The sequence below is a fragment of the Gossypium hirsutum genome, chromosome A06, assembly GCF_007990345.1.
Source record: "Gossypium hirsutum isolate 1008001.06 chromosome A06, Gossypium_hirsutum_v2.1, whole genome shotgun sequence".
NCBI lineage: Eukaryota > Viridiplantae > Streptophyta > Magnoliopsida > Malvales > Malvaceae > Gossypium > Gossypium hirsutum.
The window spans coordinates 118,169,610-118,191,905 of record NC_053429.1 but is presented as its reverse complement, the minus strand read 5'-3'; the positions used below and the strand labels follow the sequence as shown (position 1 = coordinate 118,191,905).

The 22,296-nt window shown below is 31.1% G+C and overlaps 3 protein-coding genes across 3 annotated transcripts; 2 read left to right on the top strand and 1 right to left on the bottom strand.

The window, feature by feature from the left end:
- Window positions 1–68: 68 nt before the first annotated feature.
- Window positions 69–1,992, bottom strand: LOC107961943 (mitochondrial pyruvate carrier 4). Its single transcript, XM_016898129.2, has 5 exons — window positions 1,854–1,992; window positions 1,091–1,189; window positions 837–889; window positions 590–663; window positions 69–348 (listed from the first exon to the last, which is right to left on the bottom strand). The coding sequence occupies exons 1-5, from the start codon at window positions 1,906–1,908 to the stop codon at window positions 303–305; spliced, it is 327 nt and encodes a 108-aa protein (XP_016753618.1). The 5' UTR covers window positions 1,909–1,992; the 3' UTR covers window positions 69–302.
- A 94-nt stretch (window positions 1,993–2,086) lies between these two features.
- Window positions 2,087–3,246, top strand: LOC107961942 (mediator of RNA polymerase II transcription subunit 11). Its single transcript, XM_016898128.2, has 3 exons — window positions 2,087–2,253; window positions 2,372–2,488; window positions 2,692–3,246. The coding sequence occupies exons 1-3, from the start codon at window positions 2,200–2,202 to the stop codon at window positions 2,866–2,868; spliced, it is 348 nt and encodes a 115-aa protein (XP_016753617.1). The 5' UTR covers window positions 2,087–2,199; the 3' UTR covers window positions 2,869–3,246.
- Window positions 3,247–7,448: 4,202 nt separating this feature from the next.
- Window positions 7,449–8,534, top strand: LOC107961944 (uncharacterized). Its single transcript, XM_016898130.2, has one exon. It carries the CDS (start codon window positions 7,756–7,758, stop codon window positions 8,377–8,379), a length of 624 nt encoding a protein of 207 aa, XP_016753619.2. The 5' UTR covers window positions 7,449–7,755; the 3' UTR covers window positions 8,380–8,534.
- The last annotated feature ends 13,762 nt before the right edge of the window (window positions 8,535–22,296 follow it).

Here is a 22,296-nt window from a genome sequence, read left to right as displayed (position 1 = left end):
CCAATGGAAATCAAACTTTCCATATGAATGCATACGAAAATTTATACCTAAAGATTGTAAAAGAGAAGTGAGGAAACAAAAGCATTATTGAAAATTTTAGGGATTCTGTTGCTCAGTTCAGTATCAGTTGATGGCTCTACAATCATCATCATCAAGTTCCAATTTTTCCACAACACAACATGCTTGAGTAATTCAAAGCCAAGCCATAGAGCCAAAGTGTAACTTTTAATTAACAGAAAAACAAGGCAAGATAACTGATAATTTGTTCCATTAAAAACAGAGGATTTCGGAAGATTTCATCATCATTCAGATGCAATGGCCGGCTTTGCCTCCGAAAAGTAATCATGTCTGAAATATCAACAAAAAAGTTTTATAAAACTGTGCATCAGAGAGCAGCAACAGCAAATAAACGGTAACAAAAACAGAGCAAGAAGGAAAGATCATTCAGATGCAATGGCCGGCTCTGCCTTCAATAAAATTATTGGAATAAGAAGTGTTTCCCTCCTTTCTCTACTAATACATCCAATATATAATGCAAAAGTTCGAATAAGTTAAGGGAAACAGATAATCATTGGTTGAGTTTACTTACTTTATTTTTCGTGTTAGTTGGTATATGCCTGTTCCAGCCATAGCAATGTTTACACTGAAGAGATTCCAGTTTTTCTGCATTTTAGAAATCAAACAATGACTGAGAATAAAAAACAACCTGAACCTTATGTTCCTGATTATAACCGTTATCTATACTATTTGCGTGTTTTTTCATATATTTTCTCTTTGATAACGTCGAGTTCCTCAAATTTTTTAGGTTAGGCAATCCAATAAATCATCAAACTTACCGGAGTGATTACAGTGCTGTAGCGTGACCAGATAATTCCAGTTGCAGTAACCGCTGCGTATCAAAAAACAACATTCAGAAACTACAAGAGGACACTATCACGATGTGGGCGTAAAAAAGTTAAGAAGTAAATGCAAATAATTCAACAACTCTTCAATATACATATAAAGAAACAACTATGAGAGTAAAATAAGAGGTGGCAAGACATGCAACACACATAGATAGGTCTGTTAGAAATCGATAAACACCATGTACCTATTTGCTGAGGGTAGGAAAGTTTTTCCGGTGGTTTAGCAAAGTCAGCCACATTCGCTATGCTAATGCCCCATTTAAAAGTTGGTGCCCAAAAGTGAACTGAAATGGGAAACAAGCAATAAGCTCATGAATGAATGCTTTAAGAATCAATAACCGAAATGGTGAGATCATTTATTGTTAGTACAAAGCAATAAACCATTTCTATAGATTGTACACGTCAATATATCATCTACAAAATATCCATTCAGACGTGGGATTATTAGAAGCTCGTAACATCTCACTCTCTCAATCAATCTACAAAACTAAAGTAGCAAATCATTGTTACAACCTCACACGTATGCAACAAACCCTATACTCGCTTGTTATCATATAATTTCACAAGCCAAAAACATGAATTTTCATAGTTAAAGGAAATTAATCTACCCGGGCATTCAAATTAAAGGAGGCCAACTATTTGCACCAAATCTAGATTCTGGGAACTGCCTCAATTCCAATTGTACTATAGAACAAAGGAGATCATGGATTCTAGTTTTCTTTAGTCATGCAAGTTTCAAAATATATCAAAATATACGTCTCAAACAGATTAAATAGAAACCCAAATACCCAATGAATCTAAAGTTCAAAAGCATGGATCTCGACGGGAAAAATGATTCCAAAATAGAAAAAGACGGATTGAGGTTTTGCTAATGAATTAATCCCGTAAATGACAATAAAGGATCTATTAATACGATATCAGATTAAAAGAACGAGCGAGTCAACTCACTGGTTTTGGGTCCGGCAGGGTGGTTCCACAGAGCCTGTAGCTTGGAGGACGCCATAGATTCAACTCGCTTTCCCCCACTTTACTAATTGCTTTTGATTTTTGCTCTAACAAAAAATAAAGGATTTTGTTCCGTTTTGGTTCAGTATATTAGCTAATGCCCAAAGCAGCTATCCAATCACATATTGACACGTAATCACAGTGAGCTTTTGGGTTTTGACTTTCAAATGGCTGCTATGGTAACGTAGTCCAACGGTGCGTTTTTAATCTTCATATTATATTCTGAGGGATGTGATTTTGGGTATTTTGGCTGGAACTGAAGAAGCGAGAGAAAAATTAATTAATTTCCATGGATTCTCCCACTCAGAATACCTCTTTGCAGCGACTTCAAAATGTGGAGAAGGTAATTAGCTAATTTCCCACTTTCAATTGCAATTTCTTTAACCATGGTTAAATTGCTGTTTCCTCGAATAGGCGATTCTGAAAGGAACTAACTTTCTCTGGTTTCGATTGGATAACAGAGAATCATTAGGGTTTTGGAGCTGGCGGGAGGTGTCATGGATGAACTCGCCAATCCAACGGGTCCCAGGAAAGAATTTATCAATAATCATTGCCGTGAATTCATGAAGATGATCAAGGTTCCTGCTTTATTATGCTCTATCGTTGTTCTCAAGATTGAAATTTCCTGATAAGATTTGAATTAGGGTTTGAATTGTTTAGTTTTGAACTTTGGGTTGAATTGAGATTGCATTGGAGCTTTACTTATATAGTTTTTTTAAGGGTTGAAAATTTTCAATAATTAACAGATTTCTGTTTCTGAAAACTAAAAAACAAAAACCAGGATATCCAAGTGACATTGAGGGATGAAATCAAGAGTGCCTGTGAGTATCGCCCGTTTGAGAAGTGCGATTATAGTTCGAGAATATCGAATGAAATCTGTTGCAAGAAACTCGAATATGTGCTCTCCCAGTTGGATGCAATGAAACAAACCATTGATGAATATCAGGCCACTATTTGAAAGATTCAATGCTAGCAGCTAGATAGCCAGACAAGATCAGGATATTGGCAAGCAGTTTTCTCTCTTTTTTTCTTTAATGCTATCAATTCTTACTATGAGAAGTATCTTAATGAATAGCATGGTGAAGCTGAATACTCTATCATGTATGCGCTTTCAGTTTAACGAAGCTTTAGACATTTTTGAATGTATGGTTTTTTTTTAATTGTTGCATGAAAGTTCACTTCTCTTTTAGCCTCAATTCAGTCCCTATTATGTGTTTTGGGGGCGGTCAAGAGCTTGTGCTAGTGTTACTTCTTGTTAAAAACCATGTTGTTATGAACTTCATTTCAGTTTACTGCTTCACTATGAATTGAAGTGGAACTTACAAAGTGTCTCTTAGATGCTTCATGGCTGTGATTTGTCCATAGTTCACTAATTTGGTGAAATGTTCAGAATTCTCAGAAGTGTTCACTGAGCTTAACTCGGTGCTGATATAGATAATGTTCCATTCTGATTTTCTATAGCTCTAACTATTTCTTGATCTCAAGTTGCAATCAATCTTACACCTTCTGCAGCCATTTCATATCTTTCAAGCCTTCCCTCCCAAAGCAGGCCAAGGTGAGTATCTTTGACTGGTTGTGAGAAGTGAAAGAAAAGCTGGTTAATGAAACTTGCATTTGTGCCGTAGAGCCTCATTCGGAGGCATAACTTTTAACACGCTCTTATATAGAAAATAGTCATAATTGAGCATAATGCAAGTTCAGTTCAATATTTCATTTCATTTATCAAGGTTTCAGTTTCATATGGTGGTGTTGCATTGTTGATATTATCCCAATTATGGGATATTATTCCAATGATGCTAAAAGAGAATGGGGTAGAGCTAACAAGAACAAATTCATAGCATGTGGATGGTTTTAAATAATTGTGCATACACTTTGAGTGTAAAACTGCTTCATGATATGGTTGTGGAAATATTGTGGGTTAAGCAAATGGCACATCATCAGTTTTGGTATCCTTGGACCTATGTTCAACTATTGAGTTTGCCTTGATAGCTCATGGGTTGAAGTTTGGGTAAACTATACAATTAGTCACCCAACTATTGCCGTGTTTCTATTTTGGTCACCTAACTATGAAAATTTTCAATTTAGTTGCTAACGTTATCATTTTGATTCTATTTTGGTCACCTTCCGTCACTACTGTAGCTTTTTTAAACTAGTATAATAATATATTTAATTTTTAATACTTACACATTCTATCAATTTGGTTCTAATTCTAAATAATTCAACAAATTTAACTTTCCATATTTACAAATTCTATCAGTTCAGTTATCAAACTTTTTCACCAATCAAATTGTAATTTATTTTTACCACCAAGTTCTTCTCGAATTTATTTTATTTTAGCCCAAAATTCAAAATTGTCTCGCTTTCTCAGACCTCCCCATTTCTGCCAAAAGCAAAGATTAAGGGTCTTGTTTTTTACAAGTCTGAACTTGAGCCATGAAAACATGTCTTTGGCTGCTATACTTGGTTTTTTACAATGCTGCCTTACTTGTAACAACATCCTATCCCATCTTACTAAGGTTATTTATAATCTTACCACCAACTCTATTTGTAGGATACGTAAACAAGGGATCTTATCTAACTTTAAGACTTTACATATCAATACTCTGTTAAAATACTCTCAAAACTTTTCATTATCTTTCAAACTCTCCAGAGTCATCATTAACAGAAATGGATCAGGGGCCGGTCGCCTCTCTTAGAATTTTTTAATTTTTGAATTTTATATATAAATAATCATGCATTTTAGATTTGGTGTCTGCATTATATAACATTCGGCCCCCTTAGCCAAATTGTATTTCATATAATTCGCCCCCTTAAGCCATAAGGTTATACATGAACGATTCTTTGATTTGGTTGATGTGGAGGACATCACTTTGTTAACTTTGGAGAAGGCAATATGTGAAGTTCTTTTACGTCATTGCTTTAATGATATTCGTGGTCAAGAATATGATGGTGCAAGTAATATGCCTGACGGATGGAACAACTTGCAAGCTTTTTTTGCTAAAATGTGCCGATTTGCATACGATGTTCATTGTCTCGCTTGTCATCTCTAATTAACTCTAGTAGTTGCATCCTACTAGAGTTATTCCTATTTGTCAATTTTTTTCATAGTTGACTGGTATAATCATTTTGGTTGCTTTTTCAAACAAGCGACATGATCAATTAAGAGACACTGAGGCATCTCAATCGCAAAGTTAATTGGAGTGGTGAGCTTGAAACTAGCAAAGGGAAATATCAAGTTGATACTCTCCAACGTTCAGGCGATACTCGATGGGGATCTCATTTAGCTTCTCTCAATAGTTTGATGAGAATGTTCGATTGCGTCTATGTTGTATTACAATATATCATCAAGTTTGGCAACCTTACTTAAAAGAGTGAAGCTGATGGAATATATGATGCGATGACATCCGTTGAATTTGTTTTTATTTTGCATTTCATGATTGAGATGCTTGGAATCAATGATGATCTCTGTCAAGCATTGCAGTATAAATTGTAGGATATAATAAACGCGATGCAATTAGTGTCATCAACTAAAATGCTTCTCCAGAAATTCAGAAAATATGTGTAGGATCCTTTGTTTGAGAAAGTGAAGTTATTTTGTAAAGATCACGAGATAGAAGTCCCCAATTTAAGTGCTCCATACAAAGTTGGTTGAGATCGATCTCGCATCCAAAGAGATAACCTCACAATTGAGCATTACTGTCGGTTTGATATATTCATTGTTGGTATCAATTCATTGCTAGCAGAAATGATTTCTCGCTTTAATGATGAAATAGTGGAGTTACTTGTTCTTAACTCCGCTTTGGATCCACACGATAATTACAAAGCTTTTTGGGTGGAAGGTATTTGCAAGTTTATGAATGATTTTTATCTGGACGATTTTATAGAGTAAGAAGAGCTACACATGAAGATTCAATTGGAGCATTTTCAACTTTATGCTCATCAAAGCACGGAGCTGTAGAAAGCTTTTACAATTATCGAGTTGTATCAAGTGCTAGCTAAGACAAATAAGTCAAGTATTTATCCTTTTCTTGATAGAATTATTCGTTTTGTGCTAACTCTTCTCGTGTCTACTACAACAACCAAACGAGCATTTTTAGCCATGAAAATTGTGAAAACAAGGTTTCGCAATAGAATGGAGAATGATTTTCTTTCAATTTGCTTGGTGGCATACATCAAAAAAGAGATAACTTGAAAATTTTTAACAAATTCTATCATTGATGAGTTCGATATTATAAAAAAGCGATAGGTGCAATTTAAGATGCTTAGTATTGAGAAATAGGACTAAGGCTATTTTTTTTTAATTTAATTTTTGAAATTATAATGAATTTTATGAAATTTTTAGTATAGTATTAATTATTCTATTTTGCATATTGGAAAGAAATATATAATTTTATATAGTGTGATTTTTTTTAAAAATTTTATAGTTAAATTATTCATGCTTTTTAAAAAACATTAAATTAATTTATCTGATAAAAAAATAAATATTCGAGAAGAATTGAAACATTTTTACATTTTAAAAAAAGGTCATTCGGATTTAGAAATGTTACCTTTTTAGAGTAAAATCTTAAATGTTACCTTTTTAGAGTAAAATCTTAAATCCGTACTTTGATCATTAATGACTCTCAACTCGCAACGTTGGGTGTGAACCACCTCTGATGCCCACCATTACTTCCTGTATCAACACATCTAATATCTGTGAGAGTACAAATTCTAAAAACAGGAGTGACCTGTGTGTTTAATGCATGCATCTTTCAACTTTTTTCATCTGATACTATGCTGCTCTTCATATGGCATTTGCTGATCTCTTGAGGTTCATCATTTATGCTTCTACTCTGCTCATTTCTTCATATAGGGAAAACCTGAATCTTTCCCATGGCCCTAGGAATATTTGGCTAATTAAGTTAACTGCAGCTGCTATTTTCTTATTATTAATTAAGAGGTTGGTCCCTAGTCAAAATCAACATTCAAACCTTGGCCTGGGAATCTCTCAGGCTCCTTAGAATGTTTGGTCTTAACAAGATTCTCTAGTTTTCGGCTTCACTCTGGAATATGAAGCCATAAATTTTAAAATCTCAGCAATGAGAGAGGTCCTTTTTACCGTAATGAATTAGTTGAAGCATAACCTAAAATAGGAAGTACAGGCTTTGTTTAAAGTACAATGACTCTATGGTTGGGCCAAGCCTAGCTAGAGCAGCACCAATGCCATGGCTACCAACCTTATTTGATTATTATATATTACATTGACGTATAAAGAGGGGTAGTACAGTGACAGGGACATGTCGAAGAGTAGTAGGTCACATCGCATCACTCTGCCAACTGCCCAACTGCCCTCCAAACGACGACGAATCACAACAGTTTGATTGATATGATGCAAATTGTCAGATCTTTTTATTATTGTGCCTCTTTTATACCGGCGCCGCACCCGAACATACCCTTTTCCCCTTTGGTTTGGTTCCTCTAAACTACGTCACCGACCCCCATGTTAGACTATTATTTATAAAATGACTTTCGGCTAATTCACCAAACATAAATTATCCTCTAGATTTTAAATTTTAACGTATTTCAATTAAATCCTCATGTTTTTTCGTTAGTTTAAATATGCTCTATGCCGTATTTTAGTTGGCTTTAACATCTTGAGGATTTTATTAGAATAATTTAAATTTCAGAGACAAAATTGAAATTAAAATGATAATTTGAGGATGTAAGTTAAAATTAACCCTAGTACTTTAAAAGGTTCAGCATCTCTTCAAAGTTCAAAGCCTAAAAAACTCTCTTGTCTGTTGGATAAAAAAACCTTTCTCCTTGTATCTCTCAAATCTCTTCGCTGATCATCAAAATTTGAAGTATGAAGAAACTCTACCGTAGAGGCACGGTTCATCCATCACCATCGATCACGACCGATCATCTGTCTTTCCTCCCAGCTACCATATTAACCCTTTCTGCTGCTCTTTCCCCTGAAGACAAACAAGTCTTGGCCTATCTCATCTCTTGTTCCAACAATGATTTTGGCAACTTTTCAGGCCGCCGTGAAAACACTCCAAAACCCCAAACTAAAAGAAGTTTTAGCAGCAGCAGTAGTGACCATGATCATCCCCCACTTTTCACCTGCGATTGTTTCAGGTGCTATATGAGTTACTGGGTCAGGTGGGATTCGTCCCCCAACCGGCAGCTGATACACGAGATCATCGATGCTTTCGAAGACGAGGTGGCGCAAAGCAAGAAGACGAAGAGCAAGAAAGAAAGGAAGAAGAAAGGCGGTGTTACTGGTGGGTCTGGCAGTTCGAAACGACCCGATTTGAGCTTACGGAAAGGAGATTCCAGTGAGTTGAAAACAGTGGAACAGAGCAGTAACAGCGGCGACGGTGGTAATGGTGGTGGGGATGATGGTGAAGAAGGAATAGAAAAAGGTTCAGTAAGGAGGTTGGTTAGCTTCATAGGAGAAAGGATTTGGAACGTTTGGGGCCAATAAATCTAGGCGAGAAACAATAAAAAAATGAAATTTCTCATCTTTCTTTCTAATGAATTCCCCCTTTTCTTTTCTTTTTTGTATATTACGCCCTTTTACAATGTAAAAATGGGTAGTTTTTATCTTATAAAAGCATCATGTTTTTGTTGTTCTTTGAAGCAACTCTTTTGATGAAAGATTCTCTTCGCCGCCCACCATTTTTCTTATCTTGCAGCTCCCTGTGTAATACATAGATTCCTCTGTTTTAACCTTAATGTTCATGAGATTGAAATCATATTGTTTAAAAAAGAAAGGGAAGGAGGGCGCAATGGGCAAGCATGCATTGGGACAAGAGGGCAAAGGTTGGGGAGGTCGGCAAAAAAGTAAAGGGGCTTGTTCCATTAAAGCAATGGCAGCCAAATAATAATAATTATAATAATTATGTAAAGTGCCCCCCACTAGCTCTACTCCAGTTCCAGTCCAAACCCTCTTTTTCCCGTTGTTCCCCATGAATCATATTATGCTTCCCATAAATGTGATCAATGATACTTGTACTAGTAAAATGCTACTCCTACTCTGCTATGTTGTCGTCTTCTTTCATTGCATGGTGATGGACTTCCATTTTTTAACAGCCCCCATGACCCCGTAACAAATGTCCTCATGCTTTCTAACCCTATCTAATATAATGGAACTTCTTATATTACTAGTTAGACTTCCGTTGTATTAGTAGTTAGTAGTTAGGTCGTATTTTTTTTAAAATTTATTTCATTTTTATTATTAAAAATTGTTATTTGTATATCAACATGATGTACATATGACATGTTACATATCATTATTTGATTATAGTGTTAATCACAATAACATTTAATAAAAAGGATTAATATACTCTTTAGATTAATTTATCCATTTAAAGACTTTTATAATATCATAAAGTGTAATTAACTTCGAATTTCATCTTCACCAAAAAGTTATTATAGTGTGAACGTAATTAAATTATATGACATTTATTAAATATATTATATGTTTTACTCACCCAAGCTAATTTAATTTGAATAATTTATATTTTCATATAATATAGGTTTAGGGGTATAAAAAGTTTTTAAAATTTTTCAAAAAAAGCAATTAAGTCTTTTTTTTTTACACTCAATTGAACACTTAAACTTTCAAAATATATCGAAAAGGTCCTCAAACTTCTTCAAAAAAAGCAATTAAGACTAATTTTTTCACTCAATTGGGTACTTGAACTTTCAAAATGCATCAAAAAGACCCTCAAAATTTTTCAAAAAAACAATTAAGTCCATGCTCTTATTAAAAATAGGAAAAAAATTATAATAAATAATAAATAATAAATTTTAGAAAAATAATTAAATTTTAATAAAAATATTAAAAATTAGGAATTTTTTTTATAAAAATAGTAAAAAAATTTAAATTTTATACAAATAATAAATTAACAACCCTTATTTTTTTTCAATTAAAGTCATCATGTGACACAACACAGCGTGGCATGAGGCGAAAATGATAAAAAATAAAAATCAATAAAAGTTATAGAAAAATTATAAAATACTTTTTTTGGTATGATAATTTTTATAAAAAAATTTATGAAATTTATATTTATTTACATTTTGTATAATTTTCTTACGACTTTATAAATTTTTATAATTTTTTTATATTTCTATATATTTTATAATTTTTTTATGATTTTTATAAGATTTTATATTTTTACAATTTTTATATTTCTTTCTAATTTTTAATATTTGATTTTTTATTAAAATTTAATAATATTTGTAGCTTTTATTGATTTTAAATTTTTATGATTTTTTTATAATTTTTAATAAAAGTAGGAGCTTAATTTTTTTTTAAATTTGAAGGCTTTTTATGCATTTTAAAAGTTCAAATATCTAATTAAGTGAAAGAAAATATACGGACTTAATTACTTTTTTGAAAAGATTTGAGAACTTTTTTATATATTTTAAAATTTTAAATATTCAAATAAGTATAAAAAAAATTGAAGACTTTTTGTACGCTGAAGTCTATAATATATTTAACACATACAACGACAATTAAGTTTATATTCTGAAAATATTTTTTTTCAATTATTATGAAAAAAGAAAGATGTTTTGCATGTATAATTACACTCACACATATCGATAAGGGAGGAACCTGTATGGTATATATATATGCTTGCCGGTTATATTGTGAAATTAAACAAAAAAATAAAAAGAAGAAAATTCATTTTTGTTAGATAAAATAATGAGGTGCTCATAATTGGAGTAATTGGAAGCATGTACGTTAGATGTATGAATGACATGCTAGGCGACCGCCTTTCTCTGCTTTGGGTTTGGAGCCAAGGCGACAATTGGCTCATGTCTCGGTGCTCCTTTTGTTATGAACCTTGAATCCAATAATTAATTAAAAAAATTTTAAGAGAAAACCAATACATAAATTATATAATAAATATTGGTTGCATAAAATTTATTTATTAGTATAATATGGGAAGGGATGAGATTTAAGCCTATGTTAATGGCTGCTTTGAGAAAAGGGTTAGCCAAAGCATAAGAATATTATAATGGAGGAAGAAAAGGAAATGCAAGGACCCATTCCACATAAAATTGAGTCCCTATAACCTGGTCTTAAGAGAGGTGTCAATTCATCAGTCAGTTTGGTAGTAAATTATATAGGAAATTGAGTGGGAAATGGTAGCAACACAAACACCCAGATGGGGTTGGACTGAGTCAACTTACCATTGCTTAATAGCATCTCGTGCGCAGCATTTCATAGAAACGAATAAAACCTTTTTTAATCATGTGTGTTCTCTTATTTTTGGGATAAATTTTAAAATAAAATAAAAAAGTACTTTTCTCTAAAAAATAATCAAGAACATATATTATTGGGGTAACTTTTTTAATTTTTGGGATGAGTTTTTTTAAAAATAAAAAAAAACAATAAATTATTTTATTAGTATACATTTCCAACTCTAAATAAAATATTTTATTTTTAAAACTATAAAAATATTTAATAGATAATTATGTTAAATTGTAAATGACATTTTTTAAATATATAAATATTTAACTATGTTGAAATTTTATTTTATCTAATTTTTTTAATAGTATAGAATTAAATTGATTTACTCAATAATAGAATGGTTAATTTCATTAAATCCCTATAATAGAGAAACTTGTCAAGTACTTTCACTTCAAAAGGACAAAAAAAAAAGGGCTTAAACTAACCCATTTTTTGTTATACCCAAGTTAAACCTTGGTCATATCATTCAACTTACATCACCCAGCACTTTGACAATAGAATTTAGTAAAGCTCGGCCTCATAGAAGCCTAATCTTAATTTTATCGAGCTCTAAGTAGGAATTATAACGGAGCAGAGCAGGGGTGAATATTGCTAAATCCACTAGAGTTTCATAGTTGGTACACTTTGCTCCACTATTCGCCTCGTTTCACTATGGATGCATAAATTTGAGAACTACTACCACTTCTATAAATGTTGGATAAATCTATCCCTACCCCACCACGCTCTGCTTCAATTTAATTTTTATTACTTATCTTTAATATTTTTAATTTTTTTAAAGTCAAGTAAATATTAAAACATAATTCTTTTAAAAAAATTTAAACATAAAATATATGGTTTTTTTTCCTATATTATATTATTATATTTTTACCCTTTTAATAATTTATATATACAATGATAAAATGGTAATTTCATATAATAGAGAAGGCCGGGATGAGACAAACAATTATCATAACCACTCCATTTCCACTATCCAAAAGAAAAAGAATCCACCCCACCTCGCTTCGTCCCGCATCCACATTTCAAAAGAAAAAATCTATTCCAAATTGACTCAAAATTTATTAGTCAATTTAAAATTTATCATCTATACTATAAAGTGAACCCATAGAATCCTAAAAGATATATAGAGAAAAACATCTATTAGCACTTGTCAATCCATCACTTTTTTAAGCATAACAATAGTCATCTCATATCAACTCTAATAATGTTCCGAGCTAACAACTCACTATTCTACTATATTTACTTATGGAATAAAGTCATTAATGACTAAGGCCAAATTAACCCGACCTACTTCTATAAATACCTTTTAATAATTTTTTTTATGACTTGTATACGAATTTTTTAAGTGAAAGAAGGTTAAGAAAATGGGTGAAACATATAAAAGTCAATAAGACAATAATAAGATAAGTAAAAGGGTAGGTAAGTTCACAACTTTTACTTTATTAATGCCATGCGCCTCGTATTTGCAATCTGCTTTTTGTTTGGTAATAATATACCTCTTTAATTTTGGTGATTAAGAATAATAAATCATGAGGTTAATATTTTTATTAATTGTATATGATTTTGATTAATATAATAATAAATTTAATTTTTAAAATTTATATATTCTATTAATTTAATCTTAATTTAACAAATTATCCCGTAACATTTCTTTAAATGTGTAAATGTTGAGGTTGAATTTGTTGAATTTTTATAATTAAGGCCAAAATCACAAAATATATATACATTGAAGGCTAAATTTATTGTGATGCCAATCAAATTTATGTAAAATTGATAGAAGACATTAATGTCATGATTAAATTATCCTTAGTTACTCACTTTTGAAATTGACAAGAATTAAATTGTTTCAAATTTTTGAAAAGGACTAATTTACTCAATTTCGAAATTGAGAGAGAGACTTGAAAGGTTTTTTAGTTTTTACTTTTCTTTTTTTGCCCTTAATTTTCCAGCTATTGCCATGTTTAAAGAATCTAAACCAACTCAAAATTTCCATTTCTTTTGTGATTATTTGTTGCAAATTGAACTGGAAAATATTACATTGGAATAAAAAGGGCTTTTAAGGATATTAATTCAAAGAAGAAGGATTGACCTTGAATTCAATTCCTCTTATTTCTGCTCTTTTAAAACCAATATTTCAATTTCAATTAGCTTACCCACTATACATTCATACAATAAAAAGATGGGTAAACTATAAAAATAGTCACTTTTGTTTGTTTCATATTATATTTTAATCATTTATGTTTGAAATGTTATGTTTAGTCACTTTCAGATTACATTTTAATCACTTATGTTTGAAATGATACGTTTTAGTCACTTACATTTTTGTTTTGTTACAAAGTGGTCACTTTACCATTAAGCTCCGTTACCTCCCTAACGGTGGTCCTATGTGGTAGTCTAAGTGGGTTTTAAATGCAAACTTGGATGTCCTACGTAATAGTCTAAATTAATTTTATTTAATTAAAAACCTATTTTCATTCAAGCAACTGGATATCCAAGTTGGCATTTAGAACTCATTTTAACTGTCACGTAGGACTACCATTAGGGAGGTAACGGAGTTTAACAGTAGAGTAACCATTTCGCAACAAAATGATAACATAAGTGACTAAAACGTAATATTTTAAACATAAATAACTAAAATGTATTTTGAGACAAACAAAAATAACTATTTTTATAAGTTACACTAAAAGATTGGATAAATCATTGATGTACTGAAAAAGTTAGTGTGTTGAAGTAAATTAGCGTTAAAGTCAAAGGGATCTATGCTTGTAACCTTTTTCCACTTTCACATTCTAGTCCAACACAAATTTTCTTATTTAATAGAATGTATGATTCATATTTATGACTTGAATCACATAGATCAACTCTTTATGTTGCCCGAGGTCATGGTGGTCGATATCTATCAATGCGGACCTTGCAGTTTCTTTCGATCTTAAATTGGTATCAAATAATTTAAAGTATTATTTAGTATGAAAATAATTATTATTTTCTTAAAAGTTTAATTAGTTGAAAAGTAAGTTCAACACTTAATATATTAAATTTTATTTGTTTTCCTCGTAATTTTATTTTTTCTTGAGAATTAGTTTTCTATAAACATTATAATATTATCCTCATTCTCATGCCGATGAAAAGTTCAAATGTATATATTAAGACAAAATTATTCTTATATTATTTTAGTTTAGGGTATTAATATGTTAAGCATAAAAAAGAAATTGTTGCATGCTCCCTCTTATTTCTAACATTTTCTTTGTTGCTTCAATTTAATTTTAGAAAGTAGGTGCTTTTTTTTTTACGACAGAAAAAAAAATTGTATCTTTATAATAGACTATATAAAGATAGAAAAAATTATCATTAGGAGGCTGAAATTAAATTATAATTTTTACAATGAAAAAAATATAATTTTATTATTTTAATAGATTATATCTTTATTATAATTTTAAGGAGGCCATATAAAAAAAAATTCATTTTAGGGGGGCCGTGCCCCTATCAACCCCCTAATTTGGCCATTGCTCTTCATACATGTTTCAATATATGTATGGTTATATTCACAAAATACACATCATAAAATTGAAATGATTTTACTGTCAATCAAAATTATAAATTAAAATGATAATTTTAAAAATGGCTAATTAAAACATTATTATTTAATATTTAATTCAAATAATTGCTAATAATAAAATTTATTGTGAAACATTAAATACATTAATATTATTTTTTATTTAATAAAAGTCATTATATTTTTATGAATGTGTTTGTCAAACCAAACATGATAATGTAATTTTCTCAAAGTTTTAATCAATACTTTCACATGTATACTAAACATTATAAAATAACATTCTCACCAATTACATTCCATTAAAATCATAATATGAGAAAATACAAAATACCTCATAAATTCTATTTTAGTCAAATTTTTTACATATTTCAATTCGTTTCGATCAACATCAAAGTTGATCAAACTTATATAGATAGATAGTTGCTTTACTCACTAATATCATACACCACAATATGGAAATTTTGTTGCATCCACCTCCCTTTAACAACAATTAGTCGTGCTCAACAATATTAAATTCTTTATCCCAGTCGATGATTAATCTCCTAACTTTATCATTTGTCACTGAAAAATAATTTGAAATCCTCCTCATCAATCCAATCTTTTTTATCTTTTGTCTGATTCCACGTCAAGCATAGATAGAGAAAAGAAAGAATCACTTTCATAAAACATTTAATTTAATTTCACTATTTATATTTTATGCATGTTTTAGTATATAAATTAGTAATAAACTAATTACGATTGATAATTTTTAATCACTCAATTTATTTGTGGCAAAATTTTTATTTTGTTTGAAGAGGTTTTATTTTTATACTAATTATTTTTTATTTTATGTATAACTGTTTTAACACATTTATTGAATAAGCCATTTTATATCTTTTGTTTCGTTCCATGTCCAGCGTAGATTGAGAAAACGAGAAACCACTTTTATGAAACATTTAATTTAATATCACTATTTACACTCTAATGTTCAAAGAAAGAATCTCATGATTTCTCAATTTAACAGCAAACATTAGCTTTGAAAATATCATGCTCAAATTCTTAAATTACATCTTTGGTTTCAACAGTAACCATGTCACATTTTAAAAATTGGGTTAGTGAAACCAAAAGTGATCACATTCTGTTTTTAATTAAAGTTGTGAAAGTTTTGTTAAGTTAATTAGTCGGTTGTAGTGGCTAAGTGTTAGTTATGTGTGCTTAAAGTCTTATGTTTAAAACCTTTCTTTTGAATTTTTTTTTTGTTAATTTTGTCTCAACCCCTATCTTTGAACATATAGCTTGTATATTATTTTTGCTCAATTGATGATACAATGAGTATGTTGGTTTAGTGGTAAGGTGTTAACTTACCCTTTAATCCTATGTTTGAATCTTTGTCTGTGCAAAGTTAAAATTATTTTTATTTTGAACTCTAAGGAAAATCTAATAAGGATAGGTAATCATATTTGTGGGAGTTAGTGGGAATATGGGTGGTTTAATTGAAAATCTTTTTTGAAAACTATTCCACAAAACTCTCCCACTTGTTTTGTAACAGCTTAATTTTCAGTGGTGTCAGGAACAGTAATTCGAGATCACTAAATCCAATGAGTAAGTTTGAAAATTTAGTAATTAATATTTATGAATTAAGAGTGAATTTAAAAATATAGTTGAATTAGAGTATTTTGTGAATTAAAAGAATTTGTTAGGTCAAGTGGGCCAAAAGCGAGGTATTGAGTCCTCAAATTTATAGAACCGAGCCATAAATATTTTTAGAAATATATATGGAGTGTCATTAAGTTAGTATTAAAGTTTCATTAGAAAATTTTAACGTTTTGATTGTTAATCAATTAAAAAGGACTAAATTGAAAAAGGTGCAAAACTTGTTAAAGTGATCAAATAACTTAAGTGTTAAAAGAGGGAGAACATAAAGGGAAATTAAACCTAAAAGTAGGAAGGTTGGACATCAAGGGCAAGAAAATCAACAATAAAATAAGGTGAAATAAGGGCAAAATTGGTAATTTTACAAATTAACTAAATAAAATAAAGACTAAATTGAAAAATCTGGAGAAATCACCATTTTTCTTCAGAAAAACGCCATAGGAGGTCTGGAATAAACTTTTTTTTCATATTTTTGCACCATGTGAGTTCAATTCTTGCTTTTTCTTTGAAATTTTTATGTTTTTGTGACTTTTACAATTAGGTTCAACTATTGAATTCATTAGTTTTTTATTCTATAAGTGAAATTGAAAATTTCCATGGATAAGAGTTGTATGTTTATAATGAAATAACATGGATTTGAAGCTTTTAATTCATTATATTATGAATTTATTAAGTGATTTTAGTAGAAATTGATTTTTAGGACCTAATTGTGAAAAAAGTTTAGAATTAGGGTTTGATATTGAAATTTTGAATACTAAAGGGTATATAGTGGTTTAGAATTAAGGAATAAAGTGTTAATTGAGGAAAAATTAGCTCGATTGATGGGTTAATTGAGCAAGGACTAAATTGTAAAAATTGTAAAATTTGGGGTAAAAGTGTAATTTCAAAAAAATTGAAGAGCATAAATTATGAAGTGAATTATAATTGAAATTGATGCTAATAAATAAAAAATTTTATATTTTAGATCAAGAATCTAAAGATAAACGCGGGAAAGAGAAAGTGATGGATTAGTTTCTGAAATTCTACAAACTCTATAAGTTGACCCAGGTAAGTTCATATGGTTGAAATTTCGTAATTAATTGTTAATTTAGAGATGAAATAATGTATTTTTTTCATATGTTGTTATCGAATTATGATTAATCGCAATAATGTGAAAATCGAATTGAAAGTTCAAATTAGGGGAAACGCAAGGTTGAGTACGTTCAATCAGTGATGAATTTATGGATAAGACCATGGTTAAATCATGACATAGTGTGAAATGTAAGACCATAATGAAGCTATGGCATTATAGTGCAAAACCATAACTGGGTTATGGCATTGTGAAAGTGAACGTAAGACCATAATTGAATCATGGCAGTTATATGTATCTGCAAAAGTGTAATCACAGCTAAGCTATGACAATGTGATGAACCAGGGTTGAGTATGTTCAATCAGGGTTGAGTACGTTCAATCAGTGATGAATTGACGGATAAGACCATGGTTAAACCATGATAAAGTGTGAAATGTAAGACCATAGTTGAGCTATGGCATTATAGTGCAAAACCATAACTGGGTTATGGCATTGTGAAAGTGAACGTAAGACCATGATTGAATCATGGCATTTATATGTGTGTGCAAGAGTGCAATCATAGCTAAGCTATGGCAATGTGATAAAGTGTGCGATTATGGCAAAGCCACGGTAAAATGTGTGTAAGATAAAAGTGGAATGTGACGTCAAGCTATCGACGTACTCAATTCCGTAATATGTTCCTTAATTTGATAAGTATTAGTAAGTGTTATTTGAATTTAAGTTTTGGGATTTAATGAGATATTGATGTTGAGCTCAATTAAGTGAATTTATCATTTGAATTTGTGTATGACAGGAAACATTAGTAAAAAACTTATTATTTGAATTGTTATTGTAATTCGGTAAGATTTATGTTTTAAGTCTATGAACTTACTAAGCTTTCATAAGCTTAATTTTGTGTATTAAATGTTCTTTGTAGATTAACAAGAGTTTGGAGGATCGGATCATCACATCGGGTCACACTATCCAGATTTCACAGGTAGATTTTGTGTTACAACTTATGGTTTATATGACATGTATAGGATGGAATTAAACGAAAGTAAACTTGAAATATGATTATGAATGATTTTCATACATATATGTTAGTTTATATGTTTGTATTTATTATTATATAATGGAGGTTAATGAATGAAATAACATAGTAAGTTTATATAAATAAATAGTGCAGTTATAAATTTGGCTTACCATATGAGTTATTGACTTGAATTGGTTGTTGATTTGGAGTATATTGGTATATGAAAGTATTGTATGTAGGTTGAATGTGTAAAGGGTGAGAAAAGTGGCCTTAAAATGACCTTTTTTTGTCCATACAGGTAGACACACGGGCGTGTATCTTGACCATGTGTGACACACAATCTGGCATATGGGCATGTGTTTTGGCCGTATGTCTTCTGTACCATAAAAATAAGAAACAGAATGTTCAGAATTGAGCAGACAGATAGAGACACGGGCATGTGTCTCAACCATATGGGTGACACGACCTTGAACATAAGTGTGTTACATGGTCGTGTGAAATCTGCACCTAATTTATGAAAATTATATTAACCACACGGTCTAGCACACAGGCGTGTGACTTCAATTTCTTCATGTTTTATAAGTCAAAGAGTTACACAAGTTATGGACACGGGCGTGTGTAGCCACACAACCTGATTACACGGGGGTGTCCCTAGACCACATGGGCGTGTGGGCACTGTACATAAGAAATATTTTATAAATTCACGAAAATTTTTTAGAGTTTCCGAATTAGTCCCGATTCGATTTTGCTATTCATATTAGGCTACGAGAGCCCAATTAAAGGACAATATGATTATTTCTGAATGTAAATAGTACTTTTGCATGATTTACTCGAAACTAATCTATAAACTCTGGTAATACTCTAAAACCCTATTTTGATGACGGGTACAGGTTAGGGGTATTACATGCTTTTCACGTTCTCACATTCTTCCCTCCCTCTTTCTTTGATGTTCCACTTTTCTTTTGTCTATCAATTTCTTCTTTCTTTTCTTTTTCATCTATTTTCCCCTTTTTGCCTTTTGCTATATTCTATTTGTTATTGTTGTCATTTTTATACCATAGTTCTTGAAGCAATTGGAAGCGAGATATCCGAAAGAGATTATTCAAATTTAAATCATGGCGTAAGTATTGGGGTTTTTTCGATGTTAAGGTTTGGTTAGTTCTTCGCACTCATATGATGTTTTATCGTGTTATGAACCTCTTTAGTAATCAGACTGGTTTTCTAGGTAAAGTTTGCGAAATGTCTAACCCTCATGCGATCTAAAATCTGTTGGTGGGCTATTGTTCGGTTGGGTAAGTGATTAATGCTTCCGATTGGGGATTGATTTCGTTTGTTGAGTCCAATTATTAACGGTTGTGGCTGAATTTTTTGTTTCGATTTAGTGTTTTGTTACTAAATTAGGTCGTTTAAATCACTGATTTAGGTTATGGAATTGTTACAATGTATTGACATAAAAAAACAGTAAGGTGTGTAATGGAAAACCCAAAAAACAACGAATAGCGAAAAGCCAAAAAGTGGACTGTCAACGCCACACAGTCGTGTAAACCAAACGGTTTAGGTTAATTGGATCGCGTGGGCCACACAGGCTCGCCAGTTGGGTCGTGTAGGCCTATTTTTTGAAAATTTCCATCTAGGCCCGTTTTGATTTGTGAGTTGTAATTAGACTTTCCGTAGCGTCCATACTACTTAGTAAGACTTGAAAACAAGGTAATTGTTAATATCCTTCTGTATGTTATGTGTTTAAGGTATGTGAATTGTATATGTATGATTTGTGTTCTGTCAATTCTGATGGTATGTTTTCGTTTTGCAATGTTGGGTATGAGTATACGATGTCTGAATCTATTAAATTTATGTATCTTTGGATTTTACTATATGACCATGTATGTGACATTATGACAAAATTTATTTGTTTATGTTGAATTTGTGATACGTCTGTTCTACTAAAGTATGGAATGCCATGCCTTCTAATTTATGATATTGTACGACTGCATGTCTTACATGCTTTTCATTCTGGTTTCGTATATGCATGTTATGTCACATTGTATGGGGTTTAGGATAATATAGAAAGGAGGAAGTTTTGACAGTTTAATGATTTACACTATTTGGTGGTTTATCCACATTTCTGTCTAGCAGCTTGTCTGCAAGTATGATGGCTTGACCACATACATTTGTTCTAGTAGCTTGGCTGTAATATAGTGGTTTGACCACATATATTCGATTTGGCAGTTTTAACTACAACTATGGTAACATTGACCACAATTATCTGTTGGTGTGATTGGAATGGGCGAGTTCTAAGAAACTCTATTTGGTGTGTAACAGAGTTGGGTAGGAATTTTTCTGAAAAATCTGTATTATGTTTTTTGAAAAGTACTACATTGGCACAAGCATGCATTCCTAATTTTGCTCAATTGGTTGATATGAGATTTTCTGCGATTCTATAATTTGATTATTATGTTATTTATATTCTCTGTTTAAATTTAGTTACACACTGAGCTTTATAGCTCACCTTTTATTTTTAACCTTTTAGGTAATCAGCGAATTTAGGATCAGATGGTGTGTGGGAGCTCAAATTGTTTACCGGTTAAATATATAAGTTGATTTATGTTTTAATTATTTTGGACTATAAATTTTTTTGGGCTTTGTTTTTTTGTTTTTACGCTATTTGTTGGATTTTTTTTATTTTAACGTTAAACTACAAAATTGTATGATTTTATCAAACTAAAGATTTGATTTTTCGAAATAAAAACTCTAGAAATTTCCACTACAAAAATTAAGTAATCACTTAAGTGTTTTTCAGTAAATAATCAAATGGTTTTTAACAAATGTTTACCTTAGTACTGGAAACGATCTACCAACATTAATACTTTTAAAACACACAATTTCAGATTCAGATTCTGGGTTTTAAATAAGTGTTTCTGGACTTTGGTTTTTCTAAACATTTGTGAGAGTTTTGCCAAATTTTATGCTTTCGAAACGCACATTGATTTTGATTAAAACAAAAGCTTTTAAACAAGTTGATGTGATTCCTCGATATCCAGTTATAACTTCTAGGTCAGGCTTGGAGTGTTACAAACCAATTCGTTGATGATTACTTGATCATCATATATCGTCGATAATTTGTTCAGTTTGCTTACCTTCCACGCTTCTATGTTTTTGGCACAAGTTTCTCTTATGATTTTGAACATCAGATTTACTAAAACTCAATCATGTATTTTTCACTTCTTTTAATCGATGATTTTACTTCTCTCATTTGTATATTATTTCCTTATATTATCAAGTTTATGATAGTCACTGTAACACCCCTTACTCGGTCCGGTCGTCGGACTGAGTTACAAGATGTCACTACTATAATCAAAACTAAAAACATTAAAATAATCATACAATAATCACTCATATCTCAATTGTCATATGATGTCACTCAAATAGAAATTGAGCTTGTAGAAGCTCTATTGATGACCCGAGCATTAATTAGAACCAAATTATAAAGTTTGGAAAATTTAGACTCCACGTCGTGACGAGCCATTCCCAAGTCATGATGTCACTAGACAATGAGTCATGTCACAACGTTAGACCACTTGGCGTTAAGACGTCACAGGCTATTGGCTGACATTGCGACAAAATAATTCCACGTTGCGATGAGGACTCTATTTTTGGTAAAATAAGACCATTTGGTACCTATTTTGTGCCAAGCCAAACCATATGCTCAAATGATGCACATTTGGACATTCAAACCTACACAAAACCAACTTAAATGCATACCAACATATCCAATTAACCAATCACAAAACCATTCAAGCTATCCTGTGTGAAATGGACATTTTATTAAGCTTATCAATCTATGTATTCATCAACTACTTAAGTGTAGCTTACCATTCA